Raw genomic sequence first — 27,165 nt, forward strand, 5'->3', positions numbered from 1 at the left:
TGATAGGCTTTTCACATTCTGATGCATTGTGGGTGAACGGACAGAATAATGACATATTTATCCACTGTGCTGCACTCTGTCAAATTCAGTCATGCACAACAAACTTGACTTTGAAGGGAAAGCATGTATCACAGTATCAATAGGCCTCCTATACATACAAAACCAATGTCATGCCGGGTTGAAGAATCACATTCACTCCACATGTTGAATTGACAACGACGAAAGGAACAGAAAACAGATTAACTTGTTCTTAGAGTGTGAAATGGATACAGACACAGCTCTCTGGTTTGCCATAGGCTGTTAAACCCTAAAGAGACACTGAGCGTCCCAAATGGCACCCTATTCCCTTTCCAGTGCACTAATTTTGACCAGGGCCTATAGGTCAAAAGTAGGGCACTATGTAGGGAACAGTGCCCTATTTGGGACACTGACACAGTGAAGTATTTGAAATATGTAACCCTGTTTTAAACACCCTTCAGCAGTTAATATAACAGAGCCTTGTGTCTATTGAAACTGACACATTAAAAAGGGGAAGGATCTCCGCTGAAGAGATTTGTGTGAGATCTCCTCTTGGTGAGCGGGAGTCACGATGCTGCGGTGGGCAATCTCCACACACACACACACAGGAGATATGGGATACATATCACATTTGGTATATCACACACACACACACACACACACACACACACACACACACACACACACACACACACACACACAAACAAACACACACACCACAGTCAACCTCTCAGCCCCCACAGCAGCGTGGTGCAATAGATTGTTTTTCCAGAGGCTCGCTCCTCACAGATGAAGTAGACTGAGATTGGAGATGAGTTGGAGACCTCCACACAGCAGGTTGGTAATTATCTGAACTAGCGGCAGGGCTGAATGAGAGGAGGCCAGGAGGGCCAGCCGAATATATATTCCAAACCACCTGATGTAGCTCATGTTTTAAACATGGGCACATTCAGACCAGAGCAGTCGATGAACTATTTCAGATAAATTACATTTTGTTGACCTTAGCATTTACATGGATGGAGATAACTCGGTTGTCCTCTCCGACAACCCAATTTGATATTTAACAAACTAAGCTGAGCGAAAAGCGAGAGATTAAGATTATTCTTGTCCCCTTCAATACAGATGAGCAAATAACAGACAAAACATTTGAGTGCTGTTATGAATGATGTGAATATTGGAGTACTAAGCTTTTAAAAAAGTCAAATAAAAAGGCTATCTTGATACACAGAAGAAGCAGCAATGAGAAATTACAAGTGTCATGTTTGTCCAGTGCATATGTTTAACATAATGAGTGTGTTGCACTCCAAAATACACTGGGAAATCATTTTGGTTGGATTGTATTGGCAGATCTGCAGACTGGCAAAGGGCGAATAGTGGGAATTACCAGTCTTATTGGCTGTGATTAGGGCCTGGAGTTATTCCTGGTCCTAGTTATGCTCTCAGCATAACAGCACATGCACACAGTAAATGTGCAATCTAAACCATTCCAGAACATTCCAGAACATTTACGTCAAGAATTCCTGAGCTGAATATAACAATGACGACAGCAAATAAAGAGCTTATTTCCTGGGCTGTTATTGGCTTTTGGTTTGGCAGTAAGCCTTCTGATTGGTTGCCTTGCCTTCATATGCCATCATCCTTAGCTACAGTAACTGGACGGGGGATCTGTGGAGGATGACAGTGGAAGTGTTTCCTGATAATAGAAAAGAAAGAAAAACAACACCACAGAGAGTGACAAATAACACACCTCCTCAGATCACACAGAGAGAGAGAGACACAGAGAGACGAGAGAGAGACAGAGAGAGACGAGAGAGAGACAGAGAGCGAGAGAGAGAGAGACAGAGAGAGACACAGAGAGAGACAGAGAGAGACGAGAGAGAGAGAGAGAGAGAGAGAGAGAGAGAGAGAGAGAGAGAGGGGGAGATAGAGAGAGAGAGGGGAGAAAGAGAGACAGAGAGAGAGCGAGAGAGAGGAGAGAGAGAGGGGGAGATAGAGGGGAGAGAGAGGGGGAGAAAGAGAGACAGAGAGAGAGAGAGAGAGAGAGAGAGAGAGAGGGAGAGAGGGAGAGATAGAGGGAGAGAGAGGGGGAGAAAGAGAGACAGAGAGAGATGACAGAGAGAGACAAGAGAGAGACAGAGAGAGCGAGAGACAGAGAGAGAGCGAGAGAGAGAGGGGGAGATAGAGAGAGAGAGGGGGAGAAAGAGAGACAGAGAGAGACGAGAGAGAGACAGAGAGAGAGCGAGAGAGAGGGAGAGAGAGAGGGAGAGAGAGAGGGGGAGATAGAGAGAGAGGGGGAGAAAGAGAGACAGAGAGAGATGAGAGAGAGACAGAGAGAGAGCAAGAGAGGAGAGAGAGAGAGAGAGGGGGAGATAGAGGGAGAGAGAGGGGGAGAAAGAGACAGCAGTCTCCCATTTCAATGAATAAATCCACCACATTGCAAACAAGGAGACAGGTTGCACTGAAATATCGCTAGCTGTAATTATTTTTACATGTAGGGTACTCCTCGAGGTGAGAGTGGAGGAGATTCTGAGTTCTTCTAGTTTTCTTCTAGCCGAGTACAAAGTAGACCGTTTGGTGGAGACTTCTGTCATTTTGGCACACACATTGTTCAGTCATTGTCAATCAAATGCACACACACATTGTAGAGATGAGGTTAGGATATGAATGGTAAAAGTGAACAAAAGTCGTTCTTAGATTAAGTTCAATCTTGGAGGGAATCTCCAAGACATTCACATAGTCTGTGGAATCCATCTGAATCTAGTTGGTTGGTGCTGGATTTTGTACTACGTCCTTCCTTGTTAACTACTAAAGATCCATCCAGAAAACTAAAGAAATCAATGATATTATCTATATTTAAAGAGTTAAAACTGACAAAACTGTTATAGAAATTTGTTAAAACTACATAATATTTCAAAATACACATGGAATCAAGTAAAATTCGTCTTCTTTTCCACTTGGATTATTCTCATGACGTTACTCCACACCTCCTTTTAAATCTTTACCTCGATTCATCTTTTGTCGTTATTTCCTTAAATATATGCATATAGATGTGTTATCTTTTTTTTATAGCTCTGTCTCTGTATGTATAGCATGTACATATGTTCTGTTAGTGACGTGGGCGGGGTGGGTGGGGCTGGGCTGAGGTTGGGAGTGAGGTGTGAGGTTGGGGTGAGGTCAGGTGGGTGAGGGTCATTGGTTCATTGGTCTCTTATTTACAGCAGGCTACGAGAGCCACTTGGGGTCCTCTGGAGACTGAGGCGGGGGTCCGCCGGGGGGATGTACTGGTGGGGATGGTTGTAGGGGGGAGGAGGAGGGGGTAAGGGGGGCTGGTGACCGTCCTTGCTCTCTGGCGACCTCACAGGAGTGGAGGTGGCCGACCGGATGACCTGGTGGTGGTGGGCATGGTGATGATGATGGGCGTGGGTGGGGGTGTGGCTGAGGAAGGCCTCCACGCGGCCATGGCCGCTGTTGTCCAGGACGATCACCTTGACAATCTGCTGGCACTGGATGAGCGTGTCGGGCCGAAGGTCGCCCATGCTGATTGGCTGGAGCTGTTGCAGGTGGTGGAGGGGGGTGCCAGCGGCTGACTGAAGCTGCGGCTGCTGCAAGAGCTCCCCCCGGTGGTTAAGAAGGGCTCCAACACTCTCGGGGCTCCGGGGCAAGCTCCCGCTGCTGCTGAGCTGGTATGTATGAAGCCTGTTGTGAATTGACACCTAGTTTAGAAAACAGCCAGAGACAGCATCAAATGTTATAAGACTGGCCTCCTTCTAGTGCTCCCTCAGCCCTCTTCTCTTTTTTTGGGTGACACCACATCACAACTGGCATGCGTGGGGTGGGGGGTGGGGGAAGAGAGGGGAGGGTTGGAGGGCGAACGTGCGCCCCCTGGTGCTGGGGGCCCAGTTCAGACTGGGTGCTGGAAGCATTGATGTAGAGGTGGGAGAGGTGGGGGAGGCTGTGGATAGAGGGGGGGTGTCGGATGAGAGGAGAAATGTGGGTCAGTTGTTTCTTTTGGGGGAGCCTGGTGGTTCTAAAGGAGTCAGAGGGCCCCCGTGCCTCCCTCTCAAACCACTGTGCAGCACTAAGGGTCACTGAACACTGGGGGTGAAGGAGAGAGGGAGGGGTGCTTTTAGATGGCCATTGAACATAGAACGGGGGGGATTAGAACTGGAGACGAAGGTGAAACCAACAGGGGGACGAGACATCCACAGACACCACAGGCAAAACTCATCAGAATGCATGCCTCATCAATTTACAACACATTTTAGCAGGCCTTGTCACTCGCCAAGCCTGCTCTGTTCAGCAGGCCTGGTCACTCACCAAGCCTGCTCTGTTCAGCAGGCCTGGTCACTCACCAAGCCTGCTCTGTTCAGCAGGCCTGGTCACTCACCAAGCCTGCTCTGTTCAGCAGGCCTGGTCACTCACCAAGCCTGCTCTGTTCAGCAGGCCTGGTCACTCACCAAGCCTGCTCTGTTCAGCAGGCCTGGTCACTCACCAAGTCTGCTCTGTTCAGCAGGTCATACCTTCAAAGATCAAGGAGGGTTTTGACATCCTACTTAAACATGACCTCCCATGAAGTTTCCTAAGAAACTCTTTCTTTTCCTACCTGTGAAACTTTTCCGGTTAAAAACTAAAGCATTCTCACTGGGGGTTGTGTACATCCTACATAGTTTGGTGTTGCAGGGAGAATGACTTTGTCTTCGATTCCTATTTAGCCCTATTCCCATGTTTTGAAAATGTCCTTAAAAGCTACAAGAGCAAGTATGTTCAAGGCTTCGATGACATAACACGTTTGTGCATGTTTCACAACAAATGGACGTCTTAATTCACAATAAACACGATAATTCAATTCAGTCTCAAAGCGAGCACTGCTTTGCTTGCAGGGTGAAAGGCCACTAATTGGCTAATCAACTGTATGACTCCACCCCAGCAGTAACCTTCCACAGTTCCCCTCATCTCCCCAAACATATGGGTCTTGGAACGAAGAGATATGTTGGGAAATGTCTAGTTGTCTAAACATCCAGAATGAGCTGGGTTTCATTACAGAGCACTTGTAGGTGGATTCTCAGTGGAGTCTGCTAATCAGCCGCTGAACACATTTGCAGTGTAGCTCGTATGTAAATTAGATCTAAATCAGCCTCATTATGTATGCAGGAATGTGTAATTTCCACCAGGAAGTGCTTGTCATGGAGGAATATGTTCCCTTTCGTTATGGAAATGATTAAACACTTACAGTACCTTCGGAAAGTATTCAGACCCCTTGACTTTTCCACATTTATTACATTACAACCTTATTCTAAAATGGATTACATTTTTTTAACTCCTCAGCAATCTACACATAATACCCCATAATGACAAAGCGAAAACAGGTTTTTGCTAATTTTTTGCAAATGTATAAAACCTTAAAAACAGAAATACCTTATTTACATAAGTATTCAGACCCTCTGCTGTGAGACTCGAAATTGAGCTCAGGTGCATCCTGTTTCCATTGATCATCCTTGAGATGTTTCTACAACTTGATTGGACTACACCTGTGGTAAATTCAATTGATAGGACATGATTTGGAATGGCACACATGTCTATATAAGGTCCCACAGTTGACTGTAAATTTCTGAGCAAAAACCAAGCCATGAGGTCGAAGGAATTGTCTGTAGAGCTCCGAGACAGGATTGTGTTGAGGCACAGATCTGGGGAGGGGTACCAAAACATTTCTGCAGAATTGAAGGTCCCCAAGAACACAGTGGCCTCCATTATTCTTAAATTGAAGAAGTTTGGAACCACCAAGACTCTTCCTAGAGCTGACCGACCTGCTAAAATAAGCAATCGGGGGAGAAAGGCCTTGGTCAGGGAGATGACCAAAAACACGATGGTCACTCTGACAGAGCTCTAGAATTCCTTTGTGGAAATGGGAGAACATTCCAGAAGGACAACCATGTCTGCAGCACACCTCTGGTCAGGGAGATGACCAAAAATACGATGGTCACTCTCACAAAGCTCACAAATTCCTTTGTGGAAACGGGAGAACCTTCCAGAAGGACAACCATCTCTGCAACACTCCACCAATCAGGCCTTTATGGTAGTGGCCGGACAGAAGCCACTCCTCAGTAAAAGGCACATGACAGCCCGCTTGGAGTTCGCCAAAAGGCACCTAAAGACTCTCAGACCATGAGAAACAAGATTCTCGGGTCTGAAGAAACCAAGATTGAACTCTTTGGACTGAATGCCAAGCGTCACGTCTGGAGCAAACCTGGCACTATCCCTACGGTGAAGCATGGTGGTGGCAGAATCATGCTGTGGCGATGTTTTTCAGCGGCAGGGACTGGGAGACTAGTCAGGATCGAGGGAAAGATAAACAGAGCAAAGTACAGAGAGATCCTTGATGAAAACCTCCAGAGCTCTCAGGATCTCAGACTGTGGCAAAGGTTCGCCTTCCAACAGGACAACAACCCAAAGCAGACAGCCAAGACAACGCAAGAGTGGCTTCAGGACAAGTCTCTGAATGTCCTTGAGTGCAGCCAGAGCCCAGACTTAAACCTGATCGAACATCTCTGGAGACCTGAAGATAGCTGTGCAGCAACACTCCCCATCCAACCTGACAGAGCTTGAGAGGATCTGCAGAGAAGAATTGGAGAAACTCCCCAAATACTCTCAGACCAAGATAATTAGAACATAATCATTTCAAACCTCGCTTACATTTATATACAGTACGCGTGGGAATTAGGGCATAAAATGAACACCAGCCACCTTCCAAATGCAGGTAGATGTAGGTATTGTTGGATAAGAATGTCTGTTTCACCTGCCACGTTGGCGGGGGGCAATTTGCAGGGCTCTACAGTGGAGCATTATGTTCGCATTTGTGAATAAAAATAGAGTCAAAGGTCAAGTGTGAACATAATGTGCGATTTGTAGCAAAGAAATGCTGATGTAGTTGTTTTCAAAGTATTTCTGCTGCTTTGTTTCATAGCTGCTAATCGCACAAAGAAATAAGAATCCTACATCCCACCTTGCGCAGCAACAGCTTTGCACACTGTGAGTGAAGCGGTGATAGATTCATTTTTGGAGGCGCAGGTACAGGTCAGTAAAGTGAGACAGATTTTCTCATCTACTTGACACAGTGGCTGGTGGACCAAAAATACATTTTTAGGCCCTGGTGGGAATATTTGGGAACAGATTTCCCAAATTAAAATAACTTGGAGTTGATTTCCTGGTGTCTGTTGTTATGTTAGTCTTTTATGTCCAACAATGAAAATGTTTTGCTCAGTAAACTTGGGGGGCCAAATAAAACCACCCACGTGCCAACCTCGGCCCACAGGCCACCAGTTGGGGAGCCCTGCTTTAGAATATTATGCAAGCTTGGTAATGGAACTGTGACAAGAATGACTATTGGCAGGTCCATATTGATTTTTCATGTGGGTTTCGGCTCCGTATTGCCCTTAAGCTAGATGGATGACATGGATGCCATTTCCATCGGGGCTTTTGATGTACATCTATTCATAATGTAATAAACTAGATGTTTTATCTGTTATCATCCGTCCTTAACGAACAATGAGTCACGCTCTGCCTTTGATTTCTCTCCCTCCCCCCTCCCGCCCTTTCTCTTTCACCTTCTCTATCCATCTCTCCCTCTGTCACACATATTCAGCTTCCTTTTGAGCAAGCTGGACATACTGCGGATTGTGTCTTACAGGCTGTATATATATCATGGGTACAACATGAATTGACCTGTTATGTGATTAATGACTGTAACTTCAGATATCATTAATGGCACATAATTAATCAATGAAAAACCTTCCTCCATACATGCTACACTTTATCCAAACAGAATAGACCCATGGCAGGGTGGTCAAGGGCAAATGGAGCCCCCCGCGTATTGAGAGCTCACAGGGGGATGCGGCGGTGTTGGCGGCACCCTGTCTGGTTGTCTCCTGGAGATGGAGGCTATCAAGCCGACCCTATACCCAGCACCGCTGCATTTCGACAGCTTACGTCCTCGCTCACAGGGGGTTGACGTTTCAGCGTGGGGAGGAGGTAAGAGACTGTAGGGGTAGAGCGAAGGGACATGATCTCTAAGACCGACACGTACTCTAGCCACCTTGGCCTCGGGAGGTACGACATACCTACAACTACAATACACCTCCATCACTAATAATACAACTCCAAATCGACATTTAACCCAGTCCTTTAACCCAGTCATTTAACCCATTCATTTAACCCTGTCCTTTATCCCAGTCCTTTAACCCAGTCCTTTAACCCAGTCCTTTAACCCAGTCCTTTAACCCAGTCCTTTAACCCAGGCCTTTAACCCAGTCCTTTAACCCAGTCATTTAACCCAGTCCTTTAACCCAGTCATTTAACCCAGTCATTTAACCCAGTCCTTTAACCCAGTCCTTTAACCCAGTCCTTTAACCCAGTCATTTAACCCAGCAGATACTGTATGTATAATATACCTCAAAGATGATCAATTTAACTGATACCGCAGTAGGCCTGTTGACTGTTAGAACAAATAAAGCCTTGTTTCAATGGAGCCTGAGCACACTGCCTCTTGTTAAACAGGCCCTGAATGTCACATTGACCGGGTGTGTTTGCCTCTGTGCACCAGTCCTCTGGCGGAGGGATACAAAAGGTCATGTAGCACCTCCAGAGTGGTAATTGCAAAGCCTTTGGGTACTGTAGTTCTGCTGATCATGTGGAATGTGGAATGCTACGTTTTCTCACAGAAACATACACACACAGCAGTATTGTGGTAGGTTATGTCAACTGAATAAAAGTTGAAACACCCTCTAGAATTATGGTAATTTACAATTTCTATTCACTCATTCTCTCACTCACCTGAAAGCCCAAAGGGCCACCTCCAAACCTCTTGCCCAGGCTATACAGTTGAAGTCGGAAGTTTACATACACTTAGGTTGGGGTCATTAAAACTTGTTTTTCAACCACTCCACAAATTTCTTGTTAACAAACTATAGTTTTGGCAAGTCGGTTAGCACATCTACATTGTGCATGACAAGTAATTTTTCCAATAATTGTTTACAGACAGATTATTTCACTTCCAATGGGTCAGAAGTTTACATTCACAAAATTGACTGTGCCTTTAAACAGCTTGGAAAATTGATGTCATGGCTTAAGAAGCTGATTGAATCAAATGATCAAATGATGTCAATGAGCCTATTGGAGGTGTACCTGTGGATGAATTTCAAGGCCTACCTTCAAACTCTGTGCGTCCTGGCTTGACATCATGGGAAAATCAAAAGAAATCAGCCAAGACATCCTTGGGAGCAATTCAAACCACGTTCATCTGTACAAACAATAGTACGCAAGTATAAACACCATGGGACCACGCAGCCATGATGCCGCTCAGGAAGGAGACACGTTTGGTCTCCTAGAGATGAACGTACTTTGGTGCGAAAAGTGCAACTCAATCCCAGAACAACAGCAAAGGACCTTGTGAAGATGCTGGAGGAAACGGGTACAAAAGTATCTATATCCACAGTAAAACGAGTCCTATTTCGACATAACCTGAAAGGCCGCTCAGCAAGGAACAAGCCACTACTCCAAAACCGCCATAAAAAAAGCCAGACTACGGTTTGCAACTGCACATGGGGACAAAGATCGTACTTTTTGGAGAAATGTCCTCTGGTCTGATGAAACAAAAACAGAACTGTTTGGCCATAATGACCATCGTTATGTTTGGATGAAAAAGGGGAGGCTTGCATGCCGAAGAACACCATCCCAACCGTGAAGCACGGGGGTGGCAGCATCATGTTGTGGGGATGCTTTGCTGCAGGAGGTACTGGTGCACTTCACAAAATAGATGGCATCATGAGGAGGACAATTATGTGGATATATTGAAGCAACATCTCAAGACGTCAGGAAGTTCGAACTTGGTCGTAAAAGGGTCTTCCAAATGGACAATGAACCCAAGCATACTTCCAAAGTTGTGGCAAAATGGTTTAAGGACAACAAAGTCAAGGTATTGGAGTGGCCATCACAAAGCCGTGACCTCAATCCTATAGAAAATGTGTGGGCAGGGTTGAAAAAGCATGGGCGAGCAAGTAGGCCTACAAACCTGACCCCGTTACACCAGCTCTATCAGGAGGAATGGGCCAAAATTCACCCAATTTATTGTGGGAAGCTTGTGGAAGGCTACCTGAAACGTTTGACCCAAGTTAAACAATATAAAGGCAATGCTACCAAATACTAATTGAGTGTATGTAAACTTCTGACCCACTGGGAATGTGATGAAAGAAATAAAAGCTGAAATAAATCATTTTCTCTACTATTATTCTGACATTTCACATTCTTAAAATAAAGTGGTGATCCTAACTGACCAAAGACAGGGAATTTTTACTCGGATTAAATGTCAGGAATTGTGAAAAACTGAGTTTAAATGTACTTGGCTAAGGTGTATGTAAACTTCAGACTTTAACTGTATATAATGCAGTAACCACTTCCTATGTTTCTACCTACTACTATTACCTACCTACCTAGAACAATTACTAAGGACATTTACAGCACCAGTCAAAAGTTTGGACACCACTACTCATTCAAGTTTTTAAAAAGTTGTTTTACTATTTTCTACATTGTAGAATAATAGTGAAGACATCAAAACTATGAAATAACACATATGGAATGATATAGTAACCAAAATTGTTAGAACATTTTAAATATATTTTATATTTGAGATTCTTACTAGCCACCCTTTGCCTTGACAGTTTTGCACACTCTTTTCATTCTCAACCAGCTTCATGAGGTAGTCACCTGGAATGCATATCAAATAACAGGTGTGCCTTGTCAAAAGTTCATTTGTGGAATTTCTTTGCTTCTTAATGCATTTGAGCCAATCAGTTGTGTTGTGACAAGGTAGGGGGGTATACAGAAGATAGCCCTATTTGATTAAAAAAAGTCCATATTAAGGCAAGAACAGCTCAAATAAGCAAAGAGAAATGACAGTTCATCATTACTTTAAGACATGATTAATTTTTAAAGTTTCTTCAAGTGCAGTCGCAAAAACCATCAAGCGCTATGATGAAACTGGCTTTCATGAGGACCGCCACAGGAAAGGAAGACCCAGAGTTACCTCTGCTGCAGAGGATAAGTTCATTAGAGTTTTGAGCCTCAGAAATTACAGCCCAAATAAATTCTTCACAGAGTTCAAGTAACAGACACATCTCAACATCAACTGTTCAGAGGAGACTGCGTGAATCAGTCCTTCATGGTCGAATTGCTGCAATGAAACCACTACTAAAGGACACCAATAAGAAGAAGAGACTTGCTTGGGCCAAGAGAACGGATGATCTCTGCATGAGTGGTTCCCACCGTGAAGCATGGAGGAGGAGGTGTGATGGTGCTTTGCTGGTGACACTGTCTGTGATTTATTTTGAATTCAAGGCACACTTAACCAGCATGGCTACCACAGCATTCTGCAGCAATACGCCATCCCATCTGGTTTGCGCTTAGTGGGACTATCATTTGATATCCAACAAGACAATGACCCAAAACACACCTCCAGGCTGTGTAAGGGCTATTTGACCAAGAAGGACAGTGATGGAGTGCTGTATCAGATGACCTGGCCTCCACAATCACCTGACCTCAACCCAATTGAGATGGTTTGGGATGAGTTGGACCGCAGAGTGAATGAAATGCAGTCAACAAGTGCTCAGCATATGTGGGAACTTGGAAGAATGTTGGAAAAGCATTCCAGGTGAAGCTGGTTGAGAGAATGCCAAGAGTGTACAAAGCTGTCATCAAGGCAAAGGGTGGCTACTTTGAAGAATCTGAAATCTAAAATATGTTTTGATTTGTTTAACACATTTTTGGTTACTACATGATTCCATATGTGTTATTTCATAGTTTTGATGTCTTCACTATTATTCTACAATATAGAAAATAGTACAAATAAAGAAAAACCCTTGAATGAGTAGGTGTGTCCAAACTTTTGACTGGTATTGTATATGGATATGTCATGCTATATGGGGGGCCGATTTATTGTCTGATCGGAGTTCTATAGGGTCAATAGTTAGTTCAATAGGGTCAATAGTTAGTTCAATAGAGTCCCACTCACCCATTCACTCACATACAGACGCACTAGCGTTATGCTAGGTCAGGCTAACTTCTGTGGTGCCTAGGCCTCTGCTCCAGTGACAATAGATACAAATAAACACTTACCTGCATTAAGACTTGGCCTATCAGTGAGCACTTACCTCCACTGCATTGTGTCCACTGTTCTCATCCAGGTCCTGCTTGCCTGTCAATCAAAATGACACCAACATAAGAGCTGACGGAAACATGAGGCCAAAATCAATGGCGCGTGTATGTTTTTGGTTTTATTGTCCTTGTGGGGACCAGATGTCCTTACAAGGATAGTTAAACAAGGAGATTTCGGACACTTGGGGACATTTCACCGATCCCCACAAGGAAAAATACTATTTTAGGCTTAGGGGTCAGGGGTTAGGTTTAGGGGTTTGGGGTTAAGGTTAGGTTAGGTTAAGGGTTAGGTTTACGGTAAATAGGATTTTTAATGGGAAACAATTGTTTTGTCCCCACAAGGATAGTAAAACAAATGTGTGTGTGTGTGTGTGTGTGTGTGTGTGTGTGTGTGTGTGTGTATGAGAGCATGTGTGTCTGGAGAGTAGTATGTTTCACAGTATTGCATGTTAGCTTAGGTTAGGTGCACAAACACGTGTACACAGACACACACCTGACGGGGAGCCCTGTTTGCTGCGTAGCTCCAGAGTGCCATTGTTCTTAGCTGACACTCCCTTCGAGCCCTGCTGTTTCTCCAACTCCCCTACACAGGACAGAAGACTGTCATCAGAGAGAGAGAGAGAGGGAGAGAGAGACAGACACAGCGGGAGAGTGAGAGAGTGAGAGTGTGAGAGAGAGTGAGAGAGAGAAAGAGAGAGTGTGAGAGAGAGTGAGAGAGAGTGAGTGAGAGTGAGAGAGAGTGTGAGAGAGTGAGAGAGAGTGAGAGAGTGAGAGAGAGACAGACATACAGACATACAGACAGACAGACAGACAGACAGACAGACAGACAGACAGACAGACAGACAGACAGACAGACAGACAGACAGACAGACAGACAGACAGACAGACAGACAGACAGACAGACAGACAGAGGGAGGGAGGGAGAGAGACAGAGGGACAGAGGGAGAGAGACGGACAGAGAGTGTAACGAACAGAGAGTGTGTAGGGGAGGGATGGGTTGGAAGGAAAGGAAGAGAGGAGAGAGTAAGATGGAGGGAGAAATGGGGTGAGGATGAGAGAAAGAGTGGTGATAGGGAGAGAGAGGGAGAGAGCGAGGGAGGGAGGGGGACGAAAGAGGATGAGACGGACAGAGACAGAAGCACCAACAGTGATGGACAGTGAGAGAGGAATATAGACAACAACTGCAGAAGAGATAGAGAGAGAGAGAGAAGAAGATAAAGAGAGAGACAGAATGAGTGACAGGGGCACAGACAGAGGGAACAGCATGTGCAAGGGAGACAGACAGACATAGAGAGAGCCAGACAGAGTGACAGCAGCAGAGATGGAGACAGTGACAGACAGACAGACATAAAGAGAGACAGAGAGTGACAGCAGCAGAGACAGAGAGTAACAGACAGACAGACAGACAGACAGACAGACAGACAGACAGACAGACAGACAGACAGACAGACAGACAGACAGACAGACAGACAGACAGACAGACAGACAGACAGACAGACAGACAGACAGACAGACAGACAGACAGACAGACAGACAGACAGACAGACAGACAGACAGACAGACATAAAGAGAGTCAGCAGTAGCAGTAGAGACGGAGACAGTGACAGACAAAACAGAAAAACAAGTGGGGGCGAGTCCTCTGCCTCCTCCCTAGAGTCACTCAACTCTACACGGTGTCCCAAATGGCACCTTATTCCCTATGGGGCCTTGTCTAAAGTAGTGCACTGCATAGGGAATAGGCTGCCATTTGGGGCACCGCTGTGCGGTTGATGATGATTGCCTGTCATTTCCATTGGCGACGGCTAAATGTTGCTGTGTCCCCACTGACTGCTTGGTTCTGTAATTCTGCTGCAGCTGTACTCCAGTAGGATGACTGTGCAGAATAGTTGAGTCCTTTTTCAAGTCTCTTTCCTCATGAGAAATAGTCGGGAGTGTTGTGTGTGTTGTGTCTGTTTTTTCATGTGTGTTTGTGAGTGAGTCTGTGCATGTGTGTGTGTCTGTGAATGTGTGTGCTTCCTTGCTCCAAACTCAGGTGACCTTTTGAGTCACAGCAACATCCCCCAGCGTATCTCCAGTCCAACGGAGGAAAAAAAGGGATGAAAAAAAAAAGAAATAGCTCATCCAAAATAATGTATGAATCATCCATCCTTCCATCCACACAGGAATTCCCTTTCATTTCTCAAAGAGGAGAAATAAACAATAAGAAAATGGAATAGGCCGCCGCAGGCTTATTTACACGAGTGCTAACAATGTGGCGCCTTCGTAGAGGAGGGGAAGATGTCGACCGTGTGTGTGTGTGCCTGTGATTGTGTGTGTGTGTGTGTTCATGCATTGGCACTTGACTTTGTCTGAAAATGGGGGTGCAAAAGCTTTTAAAACTGTTTCTTAACAGGAAGAACCCATTTTTATGAACAGAACACAACGATTTTTCTTAGGTTTTGCCACAATAAATGATATTGAAAAGGTGTTATAATAACTAGATTACTAATCTCCCCCTCTGAAAATCCCACCTCAAATAATTAATTGACAAGTCTGAAACTGGAGTTTTGCATTTAAATTTGGTCATTGATCATGTTCCCATAATAATAATATTACAAACATATTATTAACTTATCATTATTATCATTAAACTTTTGTACAACAACCATAGTGAGTAGGCTACATACACTGAGTGTACCAAACATTTTGCCCTCAGAACAGCCTCAATTCATCGGGGCATGGACTCTACAAGGTGTGGAAATCGTTCCACAGGGATGCTGGCCCATGTTGACTCCAATGCTTTCCACAGTTGTGTCAAGTTGGCTGGATGTCCTTTGGGTGCTGGATCGTCCTTGATATACACGGGAAACTGTTGAGCGTGAAAAACCCAGCAGCGTTGCAGACAGTGAAGGCTGCTGAGGAGAGGACGGCTCATAACAGAGACTGTAACGGCTCTAACGGAATGGCATCAAACACCTGGGAACCATGGAAACCATGTGTTTGATGTATTTCATATCATTCCACTCCAGTCATTACCATGAGCCTGTTCTCCCATATTAAGGTGCCACCAACCTCCTGTGGTTGCAGTTCATGACACACACCGGTGTGCCTGGTACCTACTACCATACCCCGTTCAAGGGCACAAATACACAAGTCATGTCTCAGTTGCCTCAAAGCTTAAAAATCCTCCTTTAACGCGTCTCCTCCCCTTCATCTACACTGATTAAAGTGGATTTAACAGGTGACATCAATAAGGGATCATAGCTTTTTGCCTTTTCATTTTATACACCAGTGGTGCAACTAGTGCTTCCTTTCCACACTGAACCAAAACAGTGGCAGCTGTGAAGCAAAACTTTCAAACCAAAAACATGAATCTTGTGGAGACAGAGGTGCAAAATGCAATCTGTTCATTATTATATCAGGTGCCTGTGTGTGTATGTATGTGTGTGCACGCTAGTGTGTATGCGCACATGTGCATGCATCCTGTGCTAGTGTGTACGCATGTGTGACTTCCCTAAAGCAAACAGACAAACTAGCAAACACACACAAGCACTAGCACACACACACACACACAAACACCACTCTGCTCCACATCTCTTCTCCCTGGCTGCTTTCAGGAGAGCTGCCCTCTCCTTTGTTCTTGTTTTGTCCATAGTGTTTGGCTGCTCGGTACCAGAGAACACTAACAAAAGGTCAGTGGCCAGGGTCTCTGTCAGGAATCAGACTGGGAGACAAATGGCGCGCATAGCACATGCCGAAATGGGGTCCCCCCACGCTCGTACACGCGCTGTTTGTGAGTCTGATCGCAATTATAGAATTGTACCAAATCAAGTCCATACAAGGTTGGAATACTTTCTTTCCTGACAGCATCCCATGTACACACATGGTAAACGTCACTGACAAGATGGAGATAGAAAGAACACACAAAGGGCCTTTATTCTTGGACTTTTTAAAATGTTAATAAACAAATAATAACACGTTATTTGTTTAGATACAAAATGTACAAACGTCTTATCCGCGATTTAAAAAAAGCTGCTCTGTCTGTTTCTTTCAGTCTCCTCACTCTCATCGTCTGACATTGCTTTACTGACTGGCTGCAACAACAATGATTTACTAAATTAACTGCTATTTTGTTTGGGACCTATGCTTACTTGTTTTTCATGAGCACACGTGCTTAGACAAACATAATGGATCACACCTGGTTCAGTTCACTCCTCTGAAAAGGTATTTACAAAACAAAAATACAAGTACAGAACATATCAAATAAATATGTTTTGTGGAATTAGCACAGATGGTCAGTATGTTTATTCCATTTCCTGTACAGTGTAGAATGGAGATAATTATCTATTATGTTTTTCTTAGCACATGACCCCAAGTTTAGTCTCTATAGTAGAGGAACGCTTGTCACCTCTCAAACAGGGCCAGCTCACAAGTATTGGCTTTTTAGACACGGGTCCTAATCAACTCTAAAAGCAAAATCATTTTGAAAACATAAAAACAAAAACCAATGATCACATCGACACAGACCGCAAATTGGCTACGCAAAGCTTAACTAGGCTACCGCCAAGGGAATCTGACCGCTGTTCGCTAGAAGAGTCCGGTGTTTCAGCCGATGTAAAGGTGCCTATGGTATTTCTTTGCAGCGCATACATCATTTCTGATTTTGGAAATTGATAAAATCTCAAATCTATTGCAAAGGCATTTTAGAAGCATGGCCTATATAGCTGATACCGGACACTCATTCATTCTTCATCGCGCAGTCTTCTAAAATCCCGACTCCATTTAATGCCAAGATGGTTATATTTATTTTTGATTAAACTTTTGTAATGCTTTTTGTGACGTGGATCATAGTTACAGTCTATCAGGTTGCGTGATTATCGTAATGTTACGTGGAAAAAAACAACTAATGGGACGCATAATGAAATATCACACTCGCACAAATGAGACCAGTTATTTTTCGTATTTGCATTTAATTTATTTCACTAGCAAATGCGAGTGAACTGCTGGCACTTTAGAGACCACTGAATGTCCATCTTCTTAGCTTGAAACAATTAGTGTTTACCTTTCCACAGCACACAGAGTCGAAAATAGATTTGTCAATGTGTTCACGTACAGCTGACAGTTGGCAAACTCAGCATCATAACAAACAGGAGGAGGGGCAGACACCGGGTAGCTACGTCGAATAATGATGTATTCATCTCCATGTCCGTTGACACAAACTCCGTACATGTCTGTGTGTTGCAGCTCGAGAATCGGGATGTTAGATTTACTCAGTGGAATTCTTTTTTATTAAAATGTAAAACAAATACAAAATAAAAATAAGGCCCTATTCATTTCTGCGTACTTTTAACTCGGATCTCGTACCTGCGTACATGGACAGAGAATTGCATAGTTGGAACGCAAAATGAGAGCCATGATTATACAGAGACATGATCACATGGAACTATCTTCCATATCCATTTACTCAGCAAACATCAAAATAACCTTTAAAACGTGGATTAAACAACATCTCATGGAACAGATAGGGAACTGTGAGGTGACACACACACAGAGACACTTTTAGTTGTGTTGCTTGTATATGGTTGTATTTTAAATGTGTGTGACTGTCCTTGTCTATCAGTGAATCAGTGTCATGTTTGTAGTGTTTTTGTGGAACCCAGGAAGAGTAGTTGCTGCTTCTGCTAAGGATAATGGAGATCCTTATAACCATATAATAAACAATTAAACACAAACATGTACACATGCACACACACTCAGGTTAGACATGCACACACACTCAGGTTAGACATGCACACACACTCAGGTTAGACATGCACACACACTCAGGTTAGACATGCACACACACTCAGGTTAGACATGCACACACACTCAGGTTAGACATGCACACACACTCAGACATGCACACACACTCAGGTTAGACATGCACACACACTCAGGTTAGACATGCACACACACTCAGGTTAGACATGCACACACACTCAGGTTAGACATGCACACACACTCAGGTTAGACATGCACACACACTCAGGTTAGACATGCACACACACTCAGGTTAGACATGCACACACACACATCAGGTTAGACATGCACACACACTCAGGTTAGACATGCACACACACTCAGGTTAGACATGCACACACACTCAGGTTAGACATGCACACACACACTCAGGTTAGACATGCACACACACTCAGGTTAGACATGCACACACACTCAGGTTAGACATGACATGCACACACTCAGGTTAGACATGCACCACACTCAGGTTAGACATGCACACACACTCAGGTTAGACATGCACACACTCAGGTTAGACATCAGGTTAGACATGCACACACACTCAGGTTAGACATGCACACACACTCAGGTTAGACATGCACACACACTCAGGTTAGACATGCACACACACTCAGGTTAGACATGCACACACACTCAGGTTAGACATGCACACACACTCAGGTTAGACATGCACACACACTCAGGTTAGACATGCACACACACTCAGGTTAGACATGCACACACACTCAGGTTAGACATGCACACACACACATGCACACACACTCAGGTTAGACATGCACACACACTCAGGTTAGACATGCACACACACTCAGGTTAGACATGCACACACACTCAGGTTAGACATGCACACACACTCAGGTTAGACATGCACACACACTCAGGCAGACATGCACACACACTCAGGCAAACACATACACACAGACACACACGCACATACACACGTCCCGAGTCCCCCAGGCAGAATAGAAACACAACCGTTCCCTGACTCTTGTTTTTCAGAAACGCATCAGAACAGAGTGTATGATCTCAGTATTGGGAGCATGAATAATTGTATCTTTGGTGTAGTCGTTGATGTTAGAGATACAATAATGTAATTTGTATGGGTGCTAGGAGGAATATGAGCATGAACACAGTTTGGTTATGTAATGACATCAACGTATACAAAGGCATGTAGACACAGACACATGCATGTAGACACAGACACATGCATGTAGACACAGACACATGCATGTAGACACAGACACATGCATGTAGACGCAGACACATGCATGTAGACACAGACACATGCATGTAGACACAGACACATGCATGTAGACACAGACACATGCATGTAGACACAGACACATGCATGTAGACACAGACACATGCATGTAGACGCAGACACATGCATGTAGACACAGACACATGCATGTAGACACAGACACATGCATGTAGACACAGACACATGCACACGTAGACAGACAGATAGACTGTTGACATCTTCCTCTCCCCATTGTTAGCACTTACGTAAATAATCCTGCGGCACCCTGATTCCATTTTCTCCTTTTGAGAAATGAAAGAGAATCTCTGTGCGGATGGAGGGATGGATGATTCATACATTATTTTGCATGAGCTGTTTCTTTTTTCCCCTTTCCCTCTTCACCTGAGTTTGGAGCAACGGAGTACACACACACACACACACACACACACACACACACACACACACACACACACACACACACACACACACACACACACACACACACACACACACACCTCATCCACAGTACTCACATTCAATGCGTATCTGTTCCATCTCTGACACCTCAGCAATGGACTCCTTCAGATCTTCTAGAAACTTGAGCAGCTCCTCGGCGCTCTGAGCACAGAAGTTGAGCACCTGCTTCTTGTCTGAGCCGAAGGGTGAGATGATGGTGATGCCATGGGGGTAGTCTGAGGAGGAGAGATGAGAAGGAGATTACTTTTTTTTTTTTTTTTACATAATAGTGTTGGCTAATAAGAAGGATGAAAGGATATCGCCAAATGTCTACCTCATATCGATATCCAATGATATTGGTGCCCACCACTAATAGTTACATATTGCAATAGACCCAGATTGGCTAAAGGCATTTGTACCAAAACGTTGGTCAAATAGATCCATGAACTAGTTTGTGGAGTATTCAAGGATGCAACTGTACTGGAGTTTCTTTTCACAATAACAAGTATTGTGGTTTAAATCACTGAACAGAGATGAGTTCCCCCAAAGCAAAATAAAGGCTTGATCCTTCACAGCCAGGTAACTAAAGAATGAACCATTTTCTCACATCTTCAACTGACACAGTAGCAACACAAAATATCAGAATGCTTTTTTCTCCTTCCCCAAAGAAGGGAATGAGGCAAAAGAGCCAATAAATTCATTGGGGAAATGAGATTAGTCGCTACTGTTTTCTGTTTTCATTTCTCACTATCCGTGCTCCGGCGCGCCTCGCTCTCCCCTTCGCTCTTTTAAATGGCACTTTGACGATGGAGGCACTGCATCTTTCATGCCCGAGGCGTGAAGAAAAGAATATCCCTGTATGATAGATTTCATATGAAAATATCACCTGCCTGGCTGAATGCAGAGTGGTGGGAGGATCAGGAGGAGAAACTAGATAGAGGGCCACATCCAAACTCCCCTTTTTCCAATAACCCCGCGCAACCGGGTCTGATTCCATTATCAAAACATACATTTCTTCTCCTTGCCAAATCCCCGTGACTATAACTCAACCCTTCTGGGCTGGCTGGCTTTCAATTGCACAACCTGTTAGGTTTTGATGCTGACACATTCCATGCAAATATGGTTTGGCAGTTACATGTATGCATGCATGTATGTATTATGTATGCATGTATGTAAAAATGTGCTTAACAAGTCACATAATAAATTGCATGGACTCAATAATAGTGTACAATAATAGTGTTTAACGTGATTTTTGAATGACTCAGCTGAGCAGTGAATTTCAAACACAGATTCAACCACAAAGATCAGGAAGGGTTTCCAATGGCTCGCAAAGAAGGGGACGTATTGAAGTTTTCAATTACACTTTAGGTGGTGTATTAATACACCCAGTCACTACAAAGATACAGGCGTCCTTCCTAACTCAGATGTCGGAGTGGAAGGAAACTGTTCAGAGGCCAATGGTGACTTTAAAACAGTTACCTCCAAAATACTAACCTAAATGACAGAGTGAAAAGAAGCCTGTACAGAATAAAAATATTGAAAAACATGCATCCTGTTTGCAATAAGGCACTAAAGTAAAACTGCAAAAAAAATGTGACAAATAACTGTACTTTATGTCCGTTATATTTGCTGCAAATCCGACACATCACTGAGTACCTCTTCATATTTTCAAGCATGGTGGTGTCTGCATCATGTTATGGGTATGCTTGTCATCGGCAAGGGAGTTTTTTTTATATAGAAAGAGAAACGGAATAGAGCTAAGCACAGGCAAAATCCTAGACCTGGTTCAGTCTGATTTCTAAAAGACACTGGGAGACAAATCCACCTTTCAGCAGGACAGTAACCTGAAACTCAAGGCCAAATATACACTGGAGTTGCTTAACATAGCGATATTGAATGTTCCTGAGTGGCCTAGTTACAGTATTGATTTAAATCGTCTTGAAAATCTATGGCAATACCTGAAAATGGTTGGCTAGCAATGATCAACAACAAATTTGACAGCGCTTGAAACATTTTGAAAAGTATAATGGGCAAATTTTGTACAATGCAGATGTGCAAAACTCATAGACTTACCCAGAAGGTCTCACAGCTGTAAACGCTGCCAAAGGGGATTCTAACATGTATTGACTCATGGTTGTGAATAATTATGTAAATTAGATGGTTTTGTATATCATTTTCAATACATTTGCTAAAATGTCTAAAAACATGTTTTCACTTTGTCAATATGGGGTATTGTGTGTCGATGGATGAGAAATGTTTTTATTTAATCCATTTTGAATTAAGGATGTAACACAACAAAATGTGGAATAAGTCAAGGGGTACGAATACTTTCTGAAGGTACTGTATGTACGCATGCATGTATGTGACCCATGTGAGAATCAAACCCATAACCTTGGGGTTGGCTACGTAATATGTTAGTTTAGTAGAGTCTTTTTATCCAAATAAATGGAGTTATGTATGATGTACTTAAATCAAGGCTAACACAATGTATTCTGGGTAATCTATGTGACTGGGGTTGCTAGCACCATTTATCTGCTTCATTCCCTTTTGCTGTTTTCACTACATTCTCCCTCTCTCTCCCTCCCACCGTTTATATCCCTCCTTTCTTTGCTGCTGTCCTATTCTATGATAGTGGTGTAAATGTCTCAAAAAGGGATGTACTTTAAAGGATCTACTTGCAGATCAAGATAACATATTTCTGCACGGCTTACTGCTTGTTTCACTATGAGTTGCCATGGCAACATCGGTTAAGAAAAAGTTTTCGTCCATCACTCTGTCTCATTCTCCCAGTCTCTCTCTCTCTCCCAGTCTCTCTCTCTCTCCCAGTCTCTCCCAGTCTCTCTCTCTCTCTCTCCCAGTCTCTCTCTCTCTCCCAGTCTCTCCCAGTCTCTCTCCCAGTCTCCCTCTCTCCCAGTCTCTCTCTCTCCCAGTCTCTCTCTCTCTCCCTCTCTCTCTCTCTCTCTCTCTCTCTCCCAGTCTCTCTCTCTCCCAGTCTCTCTCTCTCTCTCTCTCCCAGTCTCTCTCTCTCTCCCAGTCTCTCTCTCTCTCCCAGTCTCTCTCTCTCTCCCAGTCTCTCTCTCTCTCCCAGTCTCTCTCTCTCTCCCAGTCTCTCTCTCTCCCAGTCTCTCTCTCTCTCTCCCAGTCTCTCTCTCTCTCTCCCAGTCTCTCTCTCTCTCCTTTGGAGGGTGAGTAGTGATGCTGGTGTTAGGTGACTTACACTCGTTCTCAAACAGTGTGAAGTGCATGCCCAGGAGGCCCAGGGCTTTACAGAAGGTGTAGGCTGCTGAACTCTTCTTCTTCGGACACAGCTTCAGGATCTGAGGGTAAAAAGACACTTATCTTAAAATAGCTAGGTGAGACAACCACATATCACACTCGTAGTAAGTGCATTTTTCCTCAATAAAGGAAAGACGGAGATGTCAATCAGAACATCAAAATAAGAACCTATTCAGGATGTCTTCTGTTCCACTTTAAAAACATATTAGTGTGGTTTTATGGACACAGATCAATCCTAATCCTGGACTTAAAAGGCATTTTCAATTGAGATTCTGCATTGAGCTTGCTTTTTATTCCAGGACTAACTGTGCCTGGAAAACAGCCCCAAAGAGCATAACAAACATAGGTAGCTTAGAGGTTAGAGAAGTCGCCTAAAGAATGTGGACAAGCCCCATCCATCACCCTTGTGCCCTTGAGCAAGACACTTAACCTCCAAAAACTGTGTTGTGGGAGCAGAGTAAACCGTGTTTCCATTGTAACAGATGGGCAGCAATTATTATTCTCTTCTATTATTGTCAAAGCCTTTCTCTTCAATCTCAGTCAGCACTGCAGGTGTTATTGTCAGGTTAGGGTTGGGTTTAGGTGATGGTTGGGGTAAGGTTTTAAGCCTTGCTTTCAACAGGCTTTGAAGTTTGCTTCACATGGGTGTTTCCTGTTCAAGGCACTGGAGAAAAACCATTCAAGTCTCAATGTGACCTCCGTGTTAAAATAAAGGATAAGAAATCCATCATCGGTCAGAGAGGATCAACACAGCATATTCATATCATCCTACTAATAACCTTCAGAGACACAATTTACACAGTATAGCTTTCTCTCTGTGACAAATCCTGTTTCCAGTGAATGTGACTTTGTATATTTTTTCAAGGATGTGTTTGTGAGTGTGTGGCGGAAAACAGCTATGCCTTATGGGTAGAGATATAATGAGGGAAATAATGAGAGAGAGAGAGAGAGAGAGAGAGAGAGAGAGAGAGAGAGAGAGAGAGAAGCTCTCATACAGTATAGGCACACCACAGATAGAGAAAGATGAGAGTATCTCCTCAGTGCTGATACTGCAGGGCCTTTTTGGTAAGCTGCCATATTAAACCAATACATCACCGTGACACATCCACCGCTGCAGACGAGAGTGTTGGAACCTCAAGAATGATGATTAACTTGTAAAGAAGAACACCCTGACAATTCATTTCACACAGTAAAATAAATATGAAGATTGCAAACTTATCACAGACCCTACTCTCTGAGTAGTCGTGAGAAACAAGGTCTCGCAGGAACCCGCCCTCTTAATTACGTGTAATTGCGTAAACCTCGAGAGTGCGTCCTCATTTTTTTTCACGCTTACAAAATGAGGTTCAGCGATTGAAGTAATTATGACACTCTCTTTGTGCCGAATCAACAGTTTTCCACCAAGACGTCGCAAGAGGATTTTTGTCTGGCCCGGCAAAGAATAAGCATTTTCAAAACTCCCCTCCTCCCTTCGGGGCACAATTACTTTTCGACGGCAGCGCAGGCAGCAGAGAAACACTTTCATTTTTATTTTCTCTCCCCCAGTTTTTGTTGGAGACAGATTAAGACGAGAACCAGTGGAATTATGGGAGTAGTTTAATACTTCACATAGATAACATTTGGAGTTGCCCTAATGGTTTTATTAACTATAACAGACAGCGATCTCTCGGCTATTTAATCTATGATTAACTCCGAGGCCCATTCGATGTGACTTTGACCAAATGAATGACTGAAGCTTGGACTTCATTACTGACCCCGGTAGTTATTTTCTTTCTCTAGGCTTGAGTGTATAAGTTCACTGCGGACTCCGTTTAACCTACTGTACCATCTATTATTTAAGAAATGAGTCATGAAACAAAATAGAAACTAGGGACGTAGTCTTCAGAAAATGGTTCCCTGTGAGAGACTTCCTGGGAATTACATGCCTTGAATATGTTTGGCAGGAAATACAAGCTGCTTTATATGACTGTGACCACACTTCACGAGTCGACTACAACCAAGTTGATAGTGAGTTCATCTCTGTATAGTTTACAAATGTTACTACTTTAGGTCAGGTGACACCACACTTCCCAAAGCAATTGAATCCAAACACGTAGACATTTGCAGTACTATAATGCCATAACAATGTCCCCCTATAATCCTCAGAGGGGTGTAGTAAATTGATCATCCCTTCTGAAGACAATACTATATATCCCACAATCCTTTGCAGAGTCAGTCCGGTGTCAGGGAGTCTTACCACGATAAGGTCATTGAAGAGGAAGACTTCTCTCTGGTGGGCTGCCTGTTTCTGGGCCTTGTTGACGTCCGTCACCTCAAACAGACGGCTACAGCACACCAATCTTCTGTGGGGAACAGACAGAACCTACAGAGAAATAGAGAGCGAGAGATTGATTTTAGAACAAACTTTATTGGCACAATCCAACGTATTTATATAGCTAATTCAACGCCAATTCAAAAACACAATACTCTGACGAGAGAGAGAAAGAGGGAGAGATAAAAACTTGTTTTGCAGAAAAAGTTTAAGGGAAAGTGGTGATATCACTCCACCATTTTTCATTGGCGTCTTCCAAGATCTCACAGATGATGCGCTACCTTGTTCTACTGTAGGCTGCAACAGAATTACACCGCTGAGCTATCACTCTCCTGTCAATAACTGCCTCCATAAATCCAAAGGATTCTGCTACATAAGGTCTTATTGATGAATTCTGCTCAGGCACAGATTGGACAGTTATGCCGTTAAAAATGACCATGAAGCCTGCTTCTTAGAACACTTCACATTTTCAGAGATGAAAGATAGGAGAGAATGGACAGACGGAGAACAGAAAGGAGGGATAAACTGATGCCGTTGGCGAGCCAAAGCAGGGGGAGAGAGGGAGGGGGAGCGAGAGAGAGACAAAAAGAGAGAGAAAGAGGGAGAGAGAGAAAGAAAGAGAAAGAAAAGAGAGAGAGAGAGAGATGAAAGGTGGAAAGTGAGTGTTGTTGATTAAAGGTGTCTTGGCCATGGCCCATCGATCTCTCTGTGCTCCATTGACACCCTTAAAGAGAGGCTCTGATCCTTTAGCCTGCAAGGGGTTTTCTAAAGTACACTAAACCTCACAGACAAGTTCAAGTTTTTCCTCTTTTTCCCTCTTCGTGTCACACTTGGCTATAGTTACATCTTCCCCCTCTCATTCTCTTTCTCCCCCTCTCTTGCTCTCTCGTTCTCTTTTCTCTTATAGTGGAAGAAAAAAACTAGCAACACAATAAATACAGAGTGATGAACTGAAACGGTGAGTAACTTTTTCGGCGAACTGACCAAATTCACATAGAAATGTGAGTTATAGATCTGTCCTTCTCATTGAAAGCAAGTATAAGAGGTAGATCTGTTTTATGTGCGCTATTTCTATGCTTCCTGTTCTTAAGTTTAGTTTTTGTGTCTTTTACTTTCGGTTTTGTGCACCAGCTTCAAACAGCTGAAAATACACTATTTTGGGTTATGGAAAATATATTTAACAGCGGTTTAGATGGTACAATGATTCTCTACATTACACATTATTATTCCTTCACATAAACAGAAATTAGGCAAACTATTAGAATATTAGCAACCAGGAAATGGGGGAGCAATGTTTGCATGGTACATATTTAAAGGTGCAATCTATAACTAAAATGTTTGGTCCAAAGTGTTGAACTTGTTTGGATATTCAGTTAACTTACAAAATAATGGAAACACTTGACTAAATGAGGGGTACAAAGTATATTGCAAGCAGGTGCTTCCACAGAGGTGTGGTTCCTTAGTTAATTAAGCAATTAACATCCCATCATGCTTAGGGTCATGTATAAAAATGCTAGGCAGGCCATTATTTTGGTTACCATAGCTACACCCCATAGGATGACAACGCCCCCATCCACAGGGCACGAGTGGTCACTGGATGGTTTGATGAGCATGAACACGATGAAAACCATATGCCTTTGCTGTTTCAGTCACCAGATCTCAACCTAATTGACCACTTATGGGAGATTCTAGAGTGGTGCCTGAGACAGCTTTTTCCACCATCAACAAAACACCAAATGATGGAATTTCTTGTGGAAGAATAGTGTCGCATCCCTCCAATAGAGTTCCAGACACTTGTAGAATCTATGCCAAGGTACATTGAAGCTGTTCTGGCTCGTGGTGCCCAACACCTTATTAACACACTTTATGTGGGTTATTTTATTTG

General features: G+C 43.6%; 1 protein-coding gene across 5 annotated transcripts in view; it reads right to left on the reverse strand.

Moving 5' to 3' along the window:
* Positions 1-3,174: 3,174 nt before the first annotated feature.
* Positions 3,175-27,165, reverse strand: part of iqsec3a (IQ motif and Sec7 domain ArfGEF 3a) — a 193,652-nt gene continuing 169,661 nt past the window's right edge. For 2 of the 5 annotated variants that reach the window (XM_042318541.1, XM_042318545.1), the window contains 6 exons: positions 25,206-25,331; positions 22,911-23,010; positions 19,771-19,929; positions 12,713-12,802; positions 12,216-12,259; positions 3,175-3,731 (listed from right to left, as the gene is read on the reverse strand). In XM_042318541.1, coding sequence (XP_042174475.1) covers positions 3,231-3,731; positions 12,216-12,259; positions 12,713-12,802; positions 19,771-19,929; positions 22,911-23,010; positions 25,206-25,331 — 1,020 coding nt within the window. In that variant the 3' untranslated portion in view covers positions 3,175-3,230. Of the gene's footprint in view, positions 3,732-12,215; positions 12,260-12,712; positions 12,820-19,770; positions 19,930-22,910; positions 23,011-25,205; positions 25,332-27,165 lie in introns of those variants that run through there. The other 3 variants (XM_042318542.1, XM_042318543.1, XM_042318544.1) reach the window with 3 other exon arrangements.

The sequence above is a fragment of the Oncorhynchus tshawytscha genome, unplaced genomic scaffold, assembly GCF_018296145.1.
Source record: "Oncorhynchus tshawytscha isolate Ot180627B unplaced genomic scaffold, Otsh_v2.0 Un_contig_1741_pilon_pilon, whole genome shotgun sequence".
In the NCBI taxonomy this organism is placed as follows: domain Eukaryota; kingdom Metazoa; phylum Chordata; class Actinopteri; order Salmoniformes; family Salmonidae; genus Oncorhynchus; species Oncorhynchus tshawytscha.